Source organism: Varanus komodoensis, unplaced genomic scaffold (genome assembly GCF_004798865.1).
Source record: "Varanus komodoensis strain SLA01 unplaced genomic scaffold, ASM479886v1 scaffold29_1, whole genome shotgun sequence".
Taxonomy (NCBI): domain Eukaryota; kingdom Metazoa; phylum Chordata; class Lepidosauria; order Squamata; family Varanidae; genus Varanus; species Varanus komodoensis.
In genome coordinates this window covers 1,773,275-1,790,798 of record NW_025335759.1, presented here as the reverse complement: position 1 = coordinate 1,790,798, position 17,524 = coordinate 1,773,275, and the positions used below count along the sequence as shown (strand labels likewise).

Here is a 17,524-nt window from a genome sequence, read left to right as displayed (position 1 = left end):
CTGACAGGATTCCCAAGAAATACAGATGGCACTTCCATGGATGTATTTACAGGATCTGATTCAATTAACAACCAAATGACTATAAAAGGTTCCATCACAACTTGCCCACAGGTTGAGAGAGCACAATGGTGGCTTGCAAAGAGTGGAAAGCAGGGTAGTGGCTGAAATAGCTTTTTGTCTAATGCAGATCCTAATAATCATTTCCAACCTGACTACTCCCTCTCCTCCTTCCTTTCAAAATACCCAATATACGCTTTGCTTATTTCTAGGAAGTTCAGATGCCTTTCACTGTTCACTTGATGTCAATGCAGATTTGCCCCTACTTGCCTTACTTTTCAAAACATGCAGCTTCCTAAGTCACAATATGCAGCCCCTCCTTATGAGAACTATGTAAGCCGTCCTGAGGCTTTTGCACAAGGACAGCATATAAATATTCTAAATAAATAAACTTGCTAAGCAAGACCAAATTATAGCATACTTTGCCTCCATAATCGCCAAGCAGATTTGGCCATAAAGTTCCTAAGCAAGACACCATTCCCTATCTGGGGCAGGTCCCCAGAACCACCTAGCATCAAGGGGGAGCCTCCTCTTAATATGGAATACTGAACAACCACCAGCCACAAAGATAGAGCTTTCTTCCCCGTTTACAGAGATTTCCCGTTACAGATCCCCTTTTCAAGCTGCTTCAGCCTGCGGGGGAGAGAAAGAGAGAACAGGGCGGCTTTCACCGCATCCTGTGGCAAGGAGTTCCGCGAGTGAACGACGCGTCCTGCGGAGGGTGCGTGCGCCTCCCTGCGGCAGGACAAAAGGGCGAGCGGCGCCACCCGCGCCCTCCGCCGCTCTCCCCTCCCGCCCCTACTCGCGGGAAGGGGCCACATCCACAGCTGCCCAGACCACGCCCACCGCTCGCGCGAGAGGAGAGGCGAGGCGAGGCGAGGCGGGCGAGCGGGAGAGCGGCGAGAGCAAGAGCGGCTCTCCTTCTCTCACCGAGACGAGTCGTTCGCGGGGCCGACCTCGACACGATCCGACATGGCAGCGGCGGCGCCTGCGACAACGGGCCGGGCTTCCCGAGGAGTAAAGGCAGACGAAAAGAAAAGAACGGAACCCACTTCAGCAAACCTCGTCGGCGCTCTGCACCCGGAAGCGGAAGCTCCCTGCCGGAAGTCGCGTCGAGGGTGGGCTGTGTTCTGATTGGCTGAGGCGTTTGCTTGTGGTCGCCTCGGCGGCTTTCTGACGGGCCGAGTGGAAGCGGACGGAAGGAAAAGGTGGTGGCTGCGTGCTAACGCGCGCGTCCGCTCGCCTCACCGGGCCGGGCGGCGAACGGCGGTGGTTGTGTGGGGCCAGGCGCCCTGTCGAAGGAGGTCGGCAAAAACGGCGGAGGAGCCGGGGCCGTGTGGAGGCGTTACCTGCTTCGGGCGCTAGGTGGCGCCCGGGGCCCGCTGCAGTGGACGGCGGCTGCTAATTGCAAAGCCGGTTAGGCGGCCGTTGTCTTCTGGGTGGCTGAGTGAAGGCCCCGATCTTAACCTAGGCACGTCTGCTTGGGAGGAAATCCCGTGTGATGAATAAACGGGTTTAGCAGATCTACCTGGATGCTATGCTCGACATCTGAGGCCTGCCCTCTGACTGTGCTACCTCTGGGGGAGGTTCAGTTGGTGGCACCCTTCTCAGCGTGGCTCCCATATTTTGAAATGATCTCCCCTCTAAGGGCCGCGGGGTACCAAGTTTTAACCTTTCGGTGCCAGGTTAAGACTTACTGTTGGGGCGTACAATGGCATTTAATGGCTTTTGTTTGGATATGGGGGGGGCTTATGTCAGCTGTTTTTAACAAGGCCTGTGTTTATTGTTTAGGTTTGGTTTGTAAATTCAAAGATTGTTAAAGATTTGGTTGCAGCTAATTACTGCATGTGCATTTTATACTATATTTAATGTGTTTTGTGAATTGGTGTAAACTGCAGCAAAAGCTTCAGCTGTTGGGCAGCATAGAAATAAAATAATAGCAATAATAATATTGCACAGCCCTGTGTGATTCCTACCCTGACTCAGGAGTAAAGGTGCAATGCTAAGTGTAGGCCTTTTTTCCTGTCTAAACACAACGCCCAACATGCCCCAGAAGTATGATTGACTGGGGCATAATGGGAATTGTAGGATTTTTTTTTTCTGTGTAAACACCACATAGCATTGTGGTTTCTTTAAGTCTGTGAGGCTTGTTTCTTGAATAAACCTACTTAGGGTTAAGATGACTGGCTCCAATCTTGAGTGTAGTTATTTAGGAAATAAACCCCATTGAGCATAACAACACTTAATTCAGTGTAAACATGGGAAATTCTGAAATGCAGATCTGCAATCCAAGGCACGCTAAATAAGGATAATGTTCTATTTAAAGTGCAGTAGCTGTGTTCTTCATTGCAGCAGAGAGAAAGGGCATATGTTTTAGAGGTCTGGATGTGAACTCTGTTCTATGACTTGCTGTTTTCAGTCTGTTCACCTTTATAGTGCTTCAAGGCTAAAGTATTTATTTTGGTCCTGTCTTAAAATTAGGATATTACAGCATTGGGAAAGATGCAGAAAAGGGCAACCAAAATGACCCAGGGGCTGGAACAACATCTGGGCCTGGGATTATTTTGCTTAGAAAAAAAAGTTGGTACAGGGTGACATGGCAGAATTGTACATGATGTGCAGAAATTGGATAAGGAATTTCCTAATAATGCTCAGATGCAGGTGTATCCCATGAAGCTGATCTGTGGGGAATTAAGGACAAATAAAAGAAGGCATTTAGTATCACAATTTAGTACCACAAGAGGCAGCAATGGCTACCAAATTTATGGAAGATGAGGCTGTCAATGATGGCTATAACCTACTAGTCATGGTGGCTATAACGATGCCTGTATATAGCAGTTGCGGGGGGTGGGGTGGAGAATGTTGTGCTCATATCCTACTCTTGAGTTTCCTCCATTCAGCTAGTTGCCTCCAGGGTAAACATGGGACTAGAAAAACCCTGTGGTTGCATTGGTGTGAGTAGTCCTGTGACAGGAGTGAGTCACAAAACCACCAGCTAGTTATCTTGCTAGATAGTTCTTCAAAGATATATGCATGTTATCTCCTTCAAACATGATTAGATTGACTGCATACAAATCAAATTATACACACAGAACAAACTGGTTTTGAAGGTAGTTACAGCCAAGAACAATGGACATTCTAAAATACCTAAGAAGGAAATATACTAAGAGTATGAAAAAGTATCTTTTTGCATCATTTATTGATCTTTCTGCTGCATTTGTTTCTTTTGGCAGAAGTAGATAGTGGGAAAAGTTATGAAGCACTAATATTGACCAGAGACAGCTAATGCTGATAAAGAAATTATATTCTAAGACAGAAAGATTAGTGTTGAGTTGATGGCTCTTTAACTGAAGTTTTCAGAGCAACACAGGGAGGAAAACAAGGATGCTTTTTGGCTCCACACATTCCAATATTTATGTTAGTGATCTGGTTGTCACATTTAGCACAAGTAATTCTCATTCCCTTGTAATCACAAATAGAAAGATTTTTATCTTGATGTACGTAGATGATATAGTACTAATCTCTCCCACATGGGTTAGAAAAGTCTTCTAAATGCATTTAGTATTTATTGCAAACATGAAGGTTTGCCAATAACATTCTGAGACAATGGTTTTTGGCAGTCATAGACATAAGTACAGATCTCTTCTGGACCAACACGTTATTGAACTCATTCATTTAGACACTTGGGCATCCATTAAAATAAGTCTCATGGAAAGAGCAGAGGGAGGCAGTGAAATTGAAAGCACAGAAAACTATAGGGACATTAAAGAAGTTGTATTATAATAAAAGTGGGCAGCTGTTAGAACCTACTCTTAAAGTTTATAATAGCAAAATGATCATGCAAATAGTTTATGGGGCTGAAGTTTGCACAGTGGGCACTACCACCATAAATGTTTTGGAAACTAACATTTAAAAAAAAAACACAGCTATTCTCTTTTACCCTTGACCTCTGCAGCTTTTTTGCACACCAAGTCAGGATGACCATTGATCAGAATAAGAACAGATTGCCCTCATTAGGATATTTTAAATTAATTGTCTTCCAAATGAAAAATTACCACTTATGTACTATTTGGAAATAAATAAAAATATGATTGGAAGTTAACGTTCATTAATCTGGTGCATTACTACTACTTTTCAGAGTTGAATTTCACCTTTGCTATGGATAAGGGACAATCAAGGGATACGTTCTTTTGGATAGATTCTAGGAGGGACCTGCAATCTTTAAGAACTCTAGATTTTCTCAAATTTCTTTTAAAAACAGGACATTTCAGAGCCAGCTATCTGTTCATATTGAGAAGATCCGTAGGAAATGCTTTTACTGGACTACAGTTTCAAATTATACCAACTGTACTTCTGGATGGACAATATAATAAGGTGGCTTTTGAATGCTTTTGTGGTTTGTATCAAATGGAAGACACTATTCATTATATGTTACTCTGCTCTTTATATAGGGACCCTAGAAAGGTTCTTAAAAACCGTGTTAGCTTACTGATCTAAGAATGCCCTGACAGAAATGGTTTATTTTCTTCTGAGCTGTGCCAATGAGTGTGACATATAAAGTAGCCTTGCTTGTCTTGGCAGCAGAACAGATAAGAGAGAATCAGATCAAATTGCTCTAAACTGGTCCAGAGATTCAAAGAGTTAAGTTAGAGATGAATTTTGTCTACAATAAATTTTAATGTATTTGTATTATTTTGTAACATCTGAAATCTGAAACTTTCATATTTGTCATGTCCTATGGCTAGTACAGTTAATTTCTAGAATGAATATTACTGGCATAGCTGTGTAATTCTAGAATCAAAAAGCTCACTTCCCAGAAGCATAGATGTTTAGAAATTAACAATTCAAACATTTTTGTGAACTTTATTTATTTTTATAAAATTTTCAGAAGCTTAATTTCCAGGTTATCTTGCTTTTGACAACTTAGCACATCATAACAACATTTAAGAATTGCGGAACAAAAGCAATACTGGCAAGCTATGCCCTTTGGGCTTGTTTCACTTCACTCTCTGGTTTTAGTATTTAACCAGTTAGCTTTACACATTAAAAAAAATCTGCCGTTTCAGCACTGGATGGTTTTAACCATAAGCTATCCTGCATTATGCAGGCATAATGAGGAAGCAGTCTGGACTTTTCTTATACTTGTCACATAATACTATAAATGTAATAGGAAATTTAAGATGAATAATTCTAGAGAGAATTATCAAATTGCCAAGCTGCCTGAGAAAAAACAGAAAAGCTAATATTTTTTAAAAAGCTGATTCCACTTTTATCCACATAAAACCCACAAGAGAACTTTTATTAATCTCAGAACTGTTTCAGAGCAAAGCTCCATCTCATCTAGTGAGGCTAATCACAGACCTTCTTCAGCATCTGAAGGTAGCAACTCACTGTTTCTCACAAGCAGCTTAATAACCTGTGGCTTCTGAACATGGACATTCTATTTACCAATCGTGTTGAGTGGGCACAGATGTACACCCATTCTCCTTTCTTAATTTGACCAATCCACTTTTACAGCCATCTAATCCAGTCATCTCTGCCACTTCTCACAGCAGCAAATTCCATCAATCATACACACTGTACAATTGTTTCAGTTTTTAACATACTATTTTCTTCTTTTGCCTGTTTTTTTTTTTTCTCTTTGGTTCAGTGCTCTGAAATTTCCATGCCAGAATATGGAGTGGCATATAAACCTGGAAAATAAGTAAAATGAAATGTGGGACTACTTTCTTTTCTTTATTCTCAATCCACAGCCAGGCAATTTCATTGGATGGTCCAGAGTTCTAATGTTGTGAGATCTAGGGGAACTGCTGACCACTTTCAGCCTTGAAATGCAAATCCAGGTAGAATTAAATGAGAAGACCGTAGGCAGCCTGATTGAACACATTCCCTCAGATGTAAGTACTGTTCAATTCGATGGGACCTGTACCCTGGCAAGCAAAATTGCATTGAATTTTATGTTACTATGAAAACATGTCCCACTAACTTGAATGTAATTTACTTAAATATTCCCAGGACTGCAGCCTTATTTTAAGGCGGTGAAGCTGCCGATGTAACACAGCTAAATCCAGAGGAACTTAATTAGAAAGGGGCTCTTGATTTGATCTTTATAAGTATCGAGATGATGAGCTTTATTCTGTAATAATATGGAGAGAGGATTTTGTACATGTATATGTGCACACTCCAACAGAGAATTGAAACAAGCAGAAGTTATTTAAGAGCAACAACCTGATTCTTTTACCACCTGTGATGCAATAGCCTTGTCTGTATGTTCCATTTCTCTAGGGTTTTGGGTTGGAGATGGTTTTTACCAAGTGAACCACTGAAATCAGTGGCCTCTTGCAGTGGATGCAGGTTTTGGGTGCTCAAGAAACAAGTGCAATTTTCTCAGACGTGATTGTCTGAGAAGACCAGATCTTGCATCATCTGGTTTGCTATATCATGGGCTTTCCTGAGAAGGAACTCCACCCTTAGACTGTGTGAAACTTCTGTTGCTATTGCTTTTTAGGCTCCCACAACTTCCTGAAAAGTTGCTTTTCTGCCACCTTCAGGCTCTTGGTTGTACTTGCTCTGTCCTTTCCCTGCTGATGGTTCTGAATATCTAGTGAAAGCATTCCAAGCACTGTGTACTTAAACAGTGCATGGTATTTTTGTGTCTTGATGTAACTTCCCAATTAGTTGAAGTGCTTGGCTATCCATCTCCAGCAGTTCTGTTCCTGGAGCAGAGGATGTTGCCACTGGGGCACATGTAGGCAAGTCTGTTTGGATACACAATGAGCTACCATAACGCAACGCACAGCGTGCAGTTCCATTCAGTGCAGCCCAGAGCTGTATTAGGGACGGTGGATGGCCCCCGGGAGGATAATTATGCTTTTCTATAAAATCTTTAACATCTAGAATAATCACACATCTGGTTCTAAATCCAGCTGCGGGGTGGAAGGAGAACACAGTGCAAGATGAATACAGCAAAGCCCTCACTGTTATGGACACTCAAGCAGTGTCCATAGAGTTCTGTTTCAGAGTTTTAAAGTTGTATTTTAAAGTTTTGTTTTAGAGCGATGCTTTCGCAAAACAATAGGCAGAAGAAATGAGAGACAAGACACAATTTAGGCATGTTGGAGCATAGAAATGAGCACCTTGTTCACACGACAAGACCGTGAGTGGTTGCTTTGTTCTCTGAACCTGGTGCATTTTCCACAGTGGGGCTTATTTGTACAGTTATGAACATGGTTTTTCTACAGTTGTCCTTGCCCACAATGGGATGTCTTGTAGTCTGGAGGTGGGAGACCCTAACTTGGATTGCAGCAATTGGCTACAGGGCCACTCAGCAAGAGTGGCCAAAAATGCCTTTACCACTCACTTTTCAACTCTCACCAGGGACTGCCACCCCCGCCAAAGCCAGAATAGCACTTTGAAAGTACTGTCATTCCTTCCCCAATTTTGTTTTTAAAGTAATGCCTCAGAAATGCATAACTGGGGTTATACTTTAATTTATTTGTTGGACTTTTGAGCAGATGCTCTGTTTGATTCAAAGGTCTTTCGTGGTCTGGTCCAGGCTTCTTTAACCTGATTCCATATAGATGTATTACTCCACAACCCACATGGCCCCCACTTCAGACTGAAAGTGTAAAACCAAGTACTATACCCAGCTTCAAGTTGTAAGTGTAAGAACTAAGTACAATTTGTCTCTGAACCAGAGAACAAACATAATGCCCATCTTTTAAAAAAAGATGTCCTAAGAGATTCTAAGCAGTTTCCTTTTACAGCAATAACAAAAGGTAAGGTATTCCATGTTCTTCTTGAGCTAAGATATCTAGATGGCTCTGCATGCATTCCAGTTACTGCATTGGCCGCTATAGAAGAACTCAAAACCTACATTCATCTGCCAGAAATTCAGAGAGCTCTCATGGGCCAGCCCACCAGTCTAAATGGGAGTGCTGAACAAGCATCGCAGGAGACCTGCTGCATCGTGCCTGTAGCAGCTTCTTTTACGATTTGAAGGAGGTGTGGAGATATTCTTCCAAAGGTATCACCCCCTCCACTGCGGTCTCCGTTGTTTGCTTTGAACACTTGCGGCTGTCTTTGATGTTTTTCAGGTTTTCAGAAAGGTGTTTCCTGAACTTTTTGGTGAGGAAGCAGTAAATGATAGGATCCAGAACACAGTTGGCACCCAGGAGGAAGAGGGTTATTTGGTGGGTATCATTCAGGATCTTTTGTGCCGAGCACCCCATTTTCCATTTCTCCAGCACCATCAGGGTCCAGGGTAGATCCACGAGGTGATGAGGGACAAAGCATAGGATGAAGACGGTGAAGACGGTGCACACCAGCCAGAATGCCCGTTGCCTGACACGGGCGCTCTTCTGCGTTTTCAAGGGTTGGGAAAGCAAGGTCCGGATAATGTGCACATTGCATACGAGGACAATTAGAAAGGTAATAAAGAAACAAAGGCAAATGATCACGTGGACAGCAAGGACAGGGGTAGTATTGCCTTTGGTGTCATAACGCTCAAAACAGCGTTTAACGTGCTCCTCTTGGGTGATCCCCTCATCAAAGAGGAAGTATGTGGAAGGGACACATATAAGGACCCAGATAGCTACAGTTATGTAGATGCCTCTTCTTCGGGTGCTGGACTGGGCAGTGGAAATGGGCTTTGTGACAGCTTGGTACCGATTGTACGTTATGACACCCAGGAAGGCGACCGAGCAGTAAGTGTTCACAAAGAAGAGGTAGCCAGCAATGTTGCACAAAAAATTAGGCATGATCCAGTTCCCTTTGTTATGGTAATATACAATCCACATTGGCAAGGTGACCAGGAAGAGCAGGTCAGCTGTTGTCAAGTTGACCATGAATATTTTTATCTCGTTCAATTTCTTTGTTGCATAAACTCGAGTAAAAAGCCATAGTACGTAGGTGTTCGCTATAAAGCCCAAAATGAAGATGATGCTGTAGTAGACAGTGAACAGGTTATACCGGAACTCAGAATCCACACTGCATTCTGAAGAATGCAAAGGAAGGGCTGAGTTATTTGTGGTCTGAATGGGCGTCAGAGTAGTCATGGTCTTGTTTTAGTCTGCAGCGTGTTGCTTTCTGCTTTCTTAGCCTAAAAAAAAAGGAAAGAGTTAATGTTATGAATAGTCCATGCTTGCTTGCAGAAGATCAAGCCCAAGCTCAGCCTCTGAAAGCTCCCATTGAAAGGATCGGTTGAAGAGCCAATTGAAGGACCCCTGCCTGAGACCCTGAAGAGCACCTGCCAGTTAGAAGAGGCAGGGCTGGACTGGGTGGACAACAACCCAACTGAGAAGAAGATAGCTTCCCTTATTCAAGGGGTGGGCTTAGTGGTGGAATGTATTTTTTGCCCACCAAAGGCCCCAGGCTGAACTGCACCAGCTTCAGTTGAACACCTTGAAGAGCTACTGCCACTCACGTTACAGGCTAGATACTTCTGGTAGTTTGCCATGATGTGCAAACCCAGCATTATGGGTTGTCTGAGGGGGCAGGCAACTCTCAGAGAACCCTAAAACAAGCTATGGGTTATTTGAGGCTTGTCTGCCTTCTCAAACAACCCATGACACATGGTGGGCATGTCGTGAGCAGAGCCGGCTGGTGCTGGAGGTCAGACTAGATGGCCCGGGAGGCCCCTTCTGACTCGCTCTGTTTCTGTGTTTCTATGAGTTTCCAGGCACGGTCAGCTATGAGCAAATGGCTGCCACCACTTGGATATTGATAATGGTGGCCAGTGCCCTCCATGAAGCCCCAGAGGAAAATTCACCTACAGTGTCTTAGCAGTATGTGCAAACAGTAACATCACAGTATCTGGCAGTCAAAAAGAGAGTCTTTTAACAAAAGCATGTCTAAGAGCAGGCAAGAGTTGTTTTACTTGTTTATTCACTGTATTATAAGCTGCCTTTGTCCTGTAAAGAACTCAAGCGAGCTTACATTTAGCCGCCGCCTCCTCTTTATGTTTATCTCACAGCAAGGTAGGTTAGGTTGGGAGTCTGTGAGCAGCCCAGAGATACCAGGAGCACCCAGTCACATCCCTTTTGCCCTTTCGTCCATGTATTTTATCATCTTGCATCCAGAAAAGTATACATGGGTGAATGACGCAAATGTTTCCCAATGCAGTAACTTTCATACTTGTTGGTCTACACCTCCCATCTTCCCTGGCCATCAGCCAGGCTGGCTGAGGTGATGGAATCTGGAATCCTCATCAGGAAGGCTGCAGGCTGAGGACAGCTGACCCAAGATAGGAATCCAAGCAATAGCACTCCCCAGGCCCCAGGCCATTCCATCAAGAGGGGGAGCTTTATCCCAGCAGGCCCAATCCCCCACATCTGCCGGAAAGAACCTGCAGGGCTGCTCTCCGGCACTGCCAACAACCCTGAGCTAGAGGGATCCTTGTTTGCTCCTATAGGAATCAGTGGTCTTGCATTCCCATGATGACCACATGAAAGTGAGGGTATCTTCGGTTGTAAGTACAACCAACCTCACACAATCGACTTCCATTGAGGAAAGGCAGTCTCATTTAAGACATTACAATTATCCATCAGTTAAGTGGTCCATTGGAACGATGCCAGCTCCTTGCTTTTTTTTAAATTTGAAATCCAGTTTCCAATTAATTGATTCCAATTTGCCCTAAAAGTAGCTTGCCTTGAACATTCTTTCATATCCTTTCCTGGTACTGATCAAGTGGATCAGCAAACCATGAGGCACACATTTCTAATTCTTTCTAGCCAACACCTGTGGTTCAAATTAATATCCCAGCTCCAACTACAGGACTTTGCTGTCTTTGCCAGATTGGTCTTCTGTTATATTTCTGCTTTTCTTTTATCCCTGTTTTTTTCATTCAGCCCTTAGCACTCATAGAAACAGAGTGAGTCAGAAGGGGCCTCTTGGGCCATCTGGCTCTGCTCACAACATGCCCACCATCATCCCATTTCCCAACAAAAAGCCACATCATTTCAATAAATCCCAGGAAAATGAAAAATACTGCATTTGTTAGAACTTGGCTCAAACAAAGGATGAATTTTCCTGTAGGAAGGGGCTGTGGCGGACTTCTTTAGGGTGGCAGATTCAGTACTATTTCTGCTGCTGCTTCATTTGAGGTGGGCATGTGGGGTTTGGAAGACTTGTTTGATTCTTTGCGACTGCACAACATGGCCCCTTCTCTGCAGCTTTACCAGCACTTCCTATATTCAGAGGCGTTTTTTAACTGCTTTCCCCAGAAGGAAGTGAAAGATCTGTACAGAAAAGCAACGCAGAAGATGATTCACGCCTGTGCCTTGAGAAATGCTGCTCAGTTGACACAAGCCACACAGTGAATTGGCCAGTATGTCAATGTGATGTACGCATTGTTCATGTTTCCTTTTCCTTGAAAGTAACTGAAATGGACTCTTGCTTAACTTAACTTTAAAACCACTCAGTTTAACAACCCTAAGGTTCCAATCCATTCAGAGCTACTTGGGACTTACTCAGGGGTGATGCCAAAGGATGGGAATGGATGGGCATTTACTGAGACCCAGAGCTTGGCAGGGGCTCCTGTCACTGGGTTGACTCCCTGTTAGTAGAACTGCCTGTTGGCCACCACATCTTTTCAGCCTGCCTCCTGTCTCCACTGCAACGAGGGGCCCACGGGACAATGACTTATCTCCCAATCAGAGGGTCAGCTGAAGGCTCATGCAGAGCTCCAATGGAGAACAGCTACTTTGGAACATAGGAAACCAGTTTATACTGAGTTTGTCCACTGGTTCATGTCCAGTATTCTTGATGCTGACAGTGGCTCCTTGGGACTTCTGGTCCTACCTGGAGATGTCAGATTGAAGCATGCAAAGCTGCTGCTTCAGCCTTGAGCTAAAGCCATGATGTGGGAGGGGAAGAGGAAGGAAGGAAGTTACAGGGCAAACACCATGAGCCTAAAGACCCACAAAAACCTGCATCTGTTACTGGACTTCAGTCAAGTGAACAGTGATAGGATTACACTGAGACTGTGACAACACCATTTCAGTGGGACTTCAGGCCTGGATTCAAACAGAGACGGCCTTGGTCACCCTCTGGGATGACCTTTGCCAGGAGAGAGACCCTGTTGGCTCTTCTGAACCTCTGAGCAGCTTTTAATATCAACCACGGTGTCCTTCTGGATAGGTTGGCTGGGTTGGGAGTTGAAAGCACTGCTTTGCAGTAGGTGGTGCTGTGGGGTAATTGCTCTGCACCATGGTATTCATTTTATCTCCCGTGCAGTTTAACATCTGCATGAAACCGCTGGGAGAGCTTTTCCAGAGGTGTGGGCTGAGATGTCTTCAGTATGCTGATGACACGCAGCTTTACCTCTCCTCTTCCCCCAACCTTCTTGAGGCAGTGGCCGTTCAGAAACAGGATCTAAGCTTGATAAGGGATTGGATGAGGACCAAAAAAAACTGAAGCTTAATCCAGATAAGATGAAGGTACTGTTGGTGAAGGGAAATTCTGTCCAAATGGGTGACATTATATCTGTCCTGGACAGGATCACACTGCCCACAAAGGAATGAGGTTCGTAGTTTAGGAGCAGTCCTGGACCCTGAATTATCACTGGAATTCAGGTGGTGGATTTGGTGGCCTGGAGTACCTTTTATCAGCTAAAAGGAGAAGGGCCTTTTCAATAGAGGCACCCTGAATCTGGAACCAGCTCCTTAAGAGGTTCACCTGGCACCTTCTTTATACTCTTTTGGGTGCCAGGCAAATACTTTTTCATTTACCCAATATTAATTAATTTAAAATTACTGTATATGGTACTTAATGATTTTAATGCAATTGTGTTTTTGCCTTTGATTAAATTAATTGAGATTACTGTGTTGTTTATTGTGGGGATTTTCTGTATTTTTATTTATTTTTATTCTATTTATAAAATTTATTTTTGTTATTTTATTTTTATATTTCTATTGTTACTATTTATTGTTTCAGTCTATGTGTTAAATGTAATATTATTGTTCTTTGTGTATATTTTTTGTCACTATAGTATTATATTTTATAACCCACCCAGAGAGCCATCTTGCCTATTGAGCTGGACAGAATATATATATATATATATTCTCCCAGCCAGCATTGGGAGTCATAATCAGGGGTGATGGAAGGTAGTCCAATACATCTGGCGGACATGTTGTATCCTGAGTTTAAAAAGTGATGCTCTAGTTCATGGGTCCTCACACTACGACCCACAGGCCAGATATGGCCCGCCATGGTCATTTACCCGGCCCGCCTCAGAGCTTATGGACTTGTTTGGAGAAAACGACCTCTGAGCAAGTCCGAAAGCTCTGAGCTGGCGCAGGTGTTCTCTGAAACTGAGCAGAGAGCCGGCGTACGAGCCAAATTATAACAGCTCCCTTCAAATGTGCATGCGCTGGATCCCCCACTCCCCCATTGCACGCATGTGCTGGATCTGAATACAGAGCGGGAATACAGAGCGGGAAACGAGAGGAAGGCAGAAGAAAGAGAGAGACGAAGACACTAAAAATGGATTGAAGGTAAGAAAAATATAACATTTTAAATCTATTTTTAATTATGTGAGCCACGTCCCCGGGCTGCGGGCCAAGCCGCGGCTGCCTCTCTGAGCCCGGGGGCAGACAGGCTGAGGCGGAGCGGGGCCGCGGCCTTCTCTGAGCAAGCCACTGCCGTCAAGCGGCTGCCACGCTTCCCCCGCGGTGGGGAGAGGCGGGAGGCGCCCCGCCTGGCCAGCCACGGCCCGTCCCTCGCCTCCCCTCGCCTCCAAAAGCAGCCCTTCCCTCTCCCCCCATGGCCTCCCGGCCTAGGAGCCGCCCCCACTCGCCTCCCAGGTCTCTCGCTCCCTCAGAGGCAGGGCGGCGGTGAGGAGTATAAGTTCCATCATGCCCAACCTGCATGGCCAGTGGGAGTCGTAGTCCAGCTCATCCGGACAGTACCAGTTCTGGCGAGGTTGCACTGAGACATGGTGGTCACCAGCTCTGCATCCAAATACAGCCAGTGTGGATTGTGGGAATGGTTCTGGGCCGACTTGCTTCAAATACTAAGAGCGGCATTGACAGTATTTATCCTGAGTATTTTTGCTTCATTCTTTGTAAGTGCCAGTTGCGGCCGTCAGCTGCATTACGCAAAATACTACATTTGGTGCCTTGGTTGTGTTGTAGCTATGTCCCTTGAATATGGACATGCTCTTCCCCACCTCATCTTGGACTTCTGCTGCAGCCTGAGGGAGCAGAGCAAACATTTTTTTAAAAAATAATGATTTTTTAAAATTTTAATTTTAAAAATTATTTAAATTTTAATTAATTTTTTAAATTATTTTAATTAACTTTTAATGTGCAGTGTTCATGGGAATTTGTTCGTATTTTTTCAAACTATAGCCCAGCCCCCCAACAGTCTGAGGGACAGTGAACTGGCCCCCTGTTTAAAAAGTTTGAGGACCTCTGCTTATTTTATATTGTTATTTTTATATTGTTATTTTTGTATTTTATGTTGTGAGCCGCCCCGAGGCTTCGGCGAATGGGGTGGCATAGAAATGTATAAATAAATAAATAAGTAAATAAATAAATAAAGGACAGCAGCAGAGGCATAAATGACCCTGAGGTGGAAAAATGATTTAAGACTGCAGTGCAGTGGAGCATAAAGTTCTAAGAGCATACAATGGTGGATGTGGTTTCAAGTTTCTGAAGAAATTTATGAGATTACTGCAAAAACAAAATCCCTTTCATGTCAAGGCCAAATAAGGGCAAAAGCAGCTCTGTGCTTACTCAATTTATACCCCATCCTTACTCCAAGAAGCCCCAAGGAAATAACTGAATGCCACTTCGTTCTACTGCTCCGGAAATCCCTACGCTCAAAGTTATTTTATTGAGGGTGGCTGCCCTTCGCACCAGGTTGGTGGACCTCAAGGTTCTGGTAAAGGTAAAGAGAAATAAAACCAGTACCACAAGCATAAGGTTTGTCTGCCCCTCTGAATTTATTTAAGTTCTCGGTTTAGAAGCAGGACTGGTCCTGCAGGTGATTGCAGTGATAGAGCTCCCTTGTCATAATGGAAATGTTCCCCCACAAAATGGCACAGTGGGTAGTGAGACAGCGCGATTACGGGCATACCAGGTTTCCTGCAGCATAGCTAATAGCAGATCTCAAACCGCTTGGACAAGGACTCCACCATAACCAGGCAACAGCTGCATTCCAACATCATCTGTTTCTACCAGCATATCACAGTCTGGTTTGGAAGCATGTATCCAGAGCATCTGCGGCATCCAAAATCCAAAGCTAAAGGATGTGGCTGAGCATGACACAAAATGGGGTCCTTTCCTTTTGGACAGCTCATTTGTCTTCTGCATCACTCGGCTTCTGCACCCACACAGCTGTCATGCCTTCTACCTTGAGTATCATTGGCGTGCCAGGAACTAAAACTCCATTACACCCATTCCTGGATGTAACCTACTTGACTATAATTCCCATGTCCTGGAAATAAGTCCTTTTGGAGGATTAAGTGTAAATAGTAAAGAGGAAGCAAGACTCAATGTTATCTTGCTTCTCATCATTTCCCCATGTCAAAGAAGGGGTGAGGCAGAGAGTGCTCCCATCTGTTTCTATGCAGTGTGCTGGGCACATGGCCAGAGACGAGAGAGCTCAAGATAGTTTAATGGGATGGTGGATCACAGCATAGAACAGTCGGAGTGTAAAAATGCAGGCCATCTAGGTTGTTCAACATACTACTGTATTACTTCAAAAAGAACAAAGTTCAATAAGGGGACCTGATAAGACAACTAGCAGGAAAAGCCCCCCTCACATTCCGTCAAAAACCTGGGAGTAAAACATTAACCTGGCACCAGGGTGATTCTCATGCTGGGGCCAGCTGGACACCCGGGGAGAAAGCATTCTGCAACATGCAGGGGCTGCACCTTGGTTTGAAGGCTCTCTGGGCCTCTCACCTGCTCCCCCTGAGAATGAGCGGACATGCCCTCCAGCAATGACAAGAAGAACCCCTGTGAGCCCTCCCGGCAGCTACTCAGATTGGACTCAGTGGGAGAGGGTAATCTTGCAGCAGAGAGAAGAGTGGCATGGAAAGGGACAGCCCAGCCTGAGAGGGCAGCCGTCTGATAGCGTCTGCCCAAGTCCTCTCCAAAAGCTAGAGCAGCTGCTGCCAGTGACATCAACATCTTTTCCTTTAATCCTTATTTACTGTAAGGCCCCCTGCAGGGTTGGGCATTGCCGTATTTACCTCCCTCACTGTCCGCCAAGCATTCCAGCCAGGACACGAAGAGCAAAACCTGGGCAGAGCCACCCTCTCCCCCATGACAACCTGTCTTGCCTCTGATGCCATCTGCATGTGGCAGACTAGAAGCCCCATCACAGCAGCTACTGGGTCTCCTGGCTGCGGTGATGGGAGTTGTAGTCCAGTATGCCCAGAGGGTGCCAAGCCAGGGACAGGTTGCAAAGAATACTCTCTGCACAAGCAACCTCTTCTTACCAGTGTCTAGAAGATGAATATTCCCAAGCAAGTCTGCACTTGGGCTGCCTCGAGGTAGGAGGAGGACATCAAGGGGTAAGACGGCCTCAGGTCCAGACGAGCACTCCTCCTGCAAGCCAGTAGCGTGAGACTCTTTGTCACCCTCCAAGTTCCACAGTCAAACCAAGAGGGACCCCTGCGTAGTCATCAGAAATGAAGAAACTGGGTGTTGTCATCACCATTGCCATGGAAATGCCAGATTGAGCAAGGTCAAGAGGAAAGCAATCTGCAAACGGGTAGAGAGCCACTGCTAGCCTCTGCCCATCGGTGGCTTTTCAAATGCCTTATCAAGCCTCAGTTTGCTTTGCCTATCACTGCTCTAGCAAAGGCACTCCTGCCGTCACTATCATCAATCTAGCGGCACTTTACAATTTCCTGCCACTGAGCATAATTTATATAAGTTGTTGGCCTCCTCCAACTACAGCTCAGCTGACACTGCACCGGAGCCCCAGTCCCTGGCAACTGGAATTCGCACTCGCCTTGAACCAAGTTTGAGCAATCTGCTTCCTCTCCTGGCTTCCCTTGATTTGCTGCTCCAGCAGCTATAAAATGCTCTTGCATTAAAAGCAAAAAACTAAACAAAAAATGCATTAGCAACAGATGCCCGGAAACGCATAAGGAGCAGCTGCTGCCTCTACACTGCCTTACTCTTGAACTCTCCAGAGGATCTGGCTGGCTACTGTCAGAGACGGGGGGATGCAATGAACATGCCGCACTTTCGAACACTTTCAAGCAGTTGACGCCAGAGACAATAAAATTCTTTCAGCTCAAGGCCCAAATTCAGTTTCAGAGCAGCTCTCAGGAGTCATGTTTTCGTGACAGGCAGGGACAAAGATGAAAGGCGTGAAGCCAAAAAATGCCATTGTGATTTAGTTTAAGTCTTACTTGCCAGTACTTCTCCCTTTGGAGAACTGTTGCCATGTTTCATGTGCCACAATTAGCATTCTGGGGGGAAATTATGTGGGCATTTGAGAAACTGAA

The 17,524-nt window shown here is 44.8% G+C and overlaps 2 protein-coding genes and 2 long non-coding RNA genes across 10 annotated transcripts in view; 2 read left to right on the top strand and 2 right to left on the bottom strand.

Annotated features, from left to right (window-relative positions):
• Positions 1 to 1,133, bottom strand: part of EYA3 (EYA transcriptional coactivator and phosphatase 3) — a 36,754-nt gene extending 35,621 nt beyond the window's left edge. For all 3 annotated transcript variants that reach the window (XM_044434954.1, XM_044434955.1, XM_044434959.1), the window contains exon 1: positions 988 to 1,133. The gene's annotated coding sequence lies outside the window, so the exon portion shown is untranslated. The remainder of the gene's footprint in view (positions 1 to 987) is intronic.
• Positions 1,134 to 1,192: 59 nt separating this feature from the next.
• On the top strand, positions 1,193 to 4,953 carry LOC123025863. The gene is made up of 2 exons (XR_006415203.1): positions 1,193 to 3,381; positions 3,507 to 4,953. It is a non-coding gene; the product is annotated as an uncharacterized LOC123025863 (long non-coding RNA).
• PTAFR (platelet activating factor receptor) overlaps positions 4,905 to 17,524 on the bottom strand; it is a 24,727-nt gene continuing 12,107 nt past the window's right edge. The window contains exons 1-4 of one of the 5 annotated variants that reach the window (XM_044434968.1): positions 16,505 to 17,030; positions 15,136 to 15,278; positions 13,920 to 14,248; positions 4,905 to 9,157 (exon numbers count right to left, since the gene is read on the bottom strand). In XM_044434968.1, the coding sequence (XP_044290903.1) occupies positions 8,046 to 9,113 (1,068 nt within the window). In that variant the 5' untranslated portion in view covers positions 9,114 to 9,157; positions 13,920 to 14,248; positions 15,136 to 15,278; positions 16,505 to 17,030 and the 3' untranslated portion in view covers positions 4,905 to 8,045. Of the gene's footprint in view, positions 9,158 to 13,919; positions 14,249 to 15,135; positions 15,279 to 16,504; positions 17,031 to 17,524 lie in introns of those variants that run through there. The other 4 variants (XM_044434971.1, XM_044434969.1, XM_044434967.1 and 1 more) reach the window with 4 other exon arrangements.
• On the top strand, positions 8,192 to 11,485 carry LOC123025862. The gene is made up of 2 exons (XR_006415202.1): positions 8,192 to 8,249; positions 11,280 to 11,485. It is a non-coding gene; the product is annotated as an uncharacterized LOC123025862 (long non-coding RNA).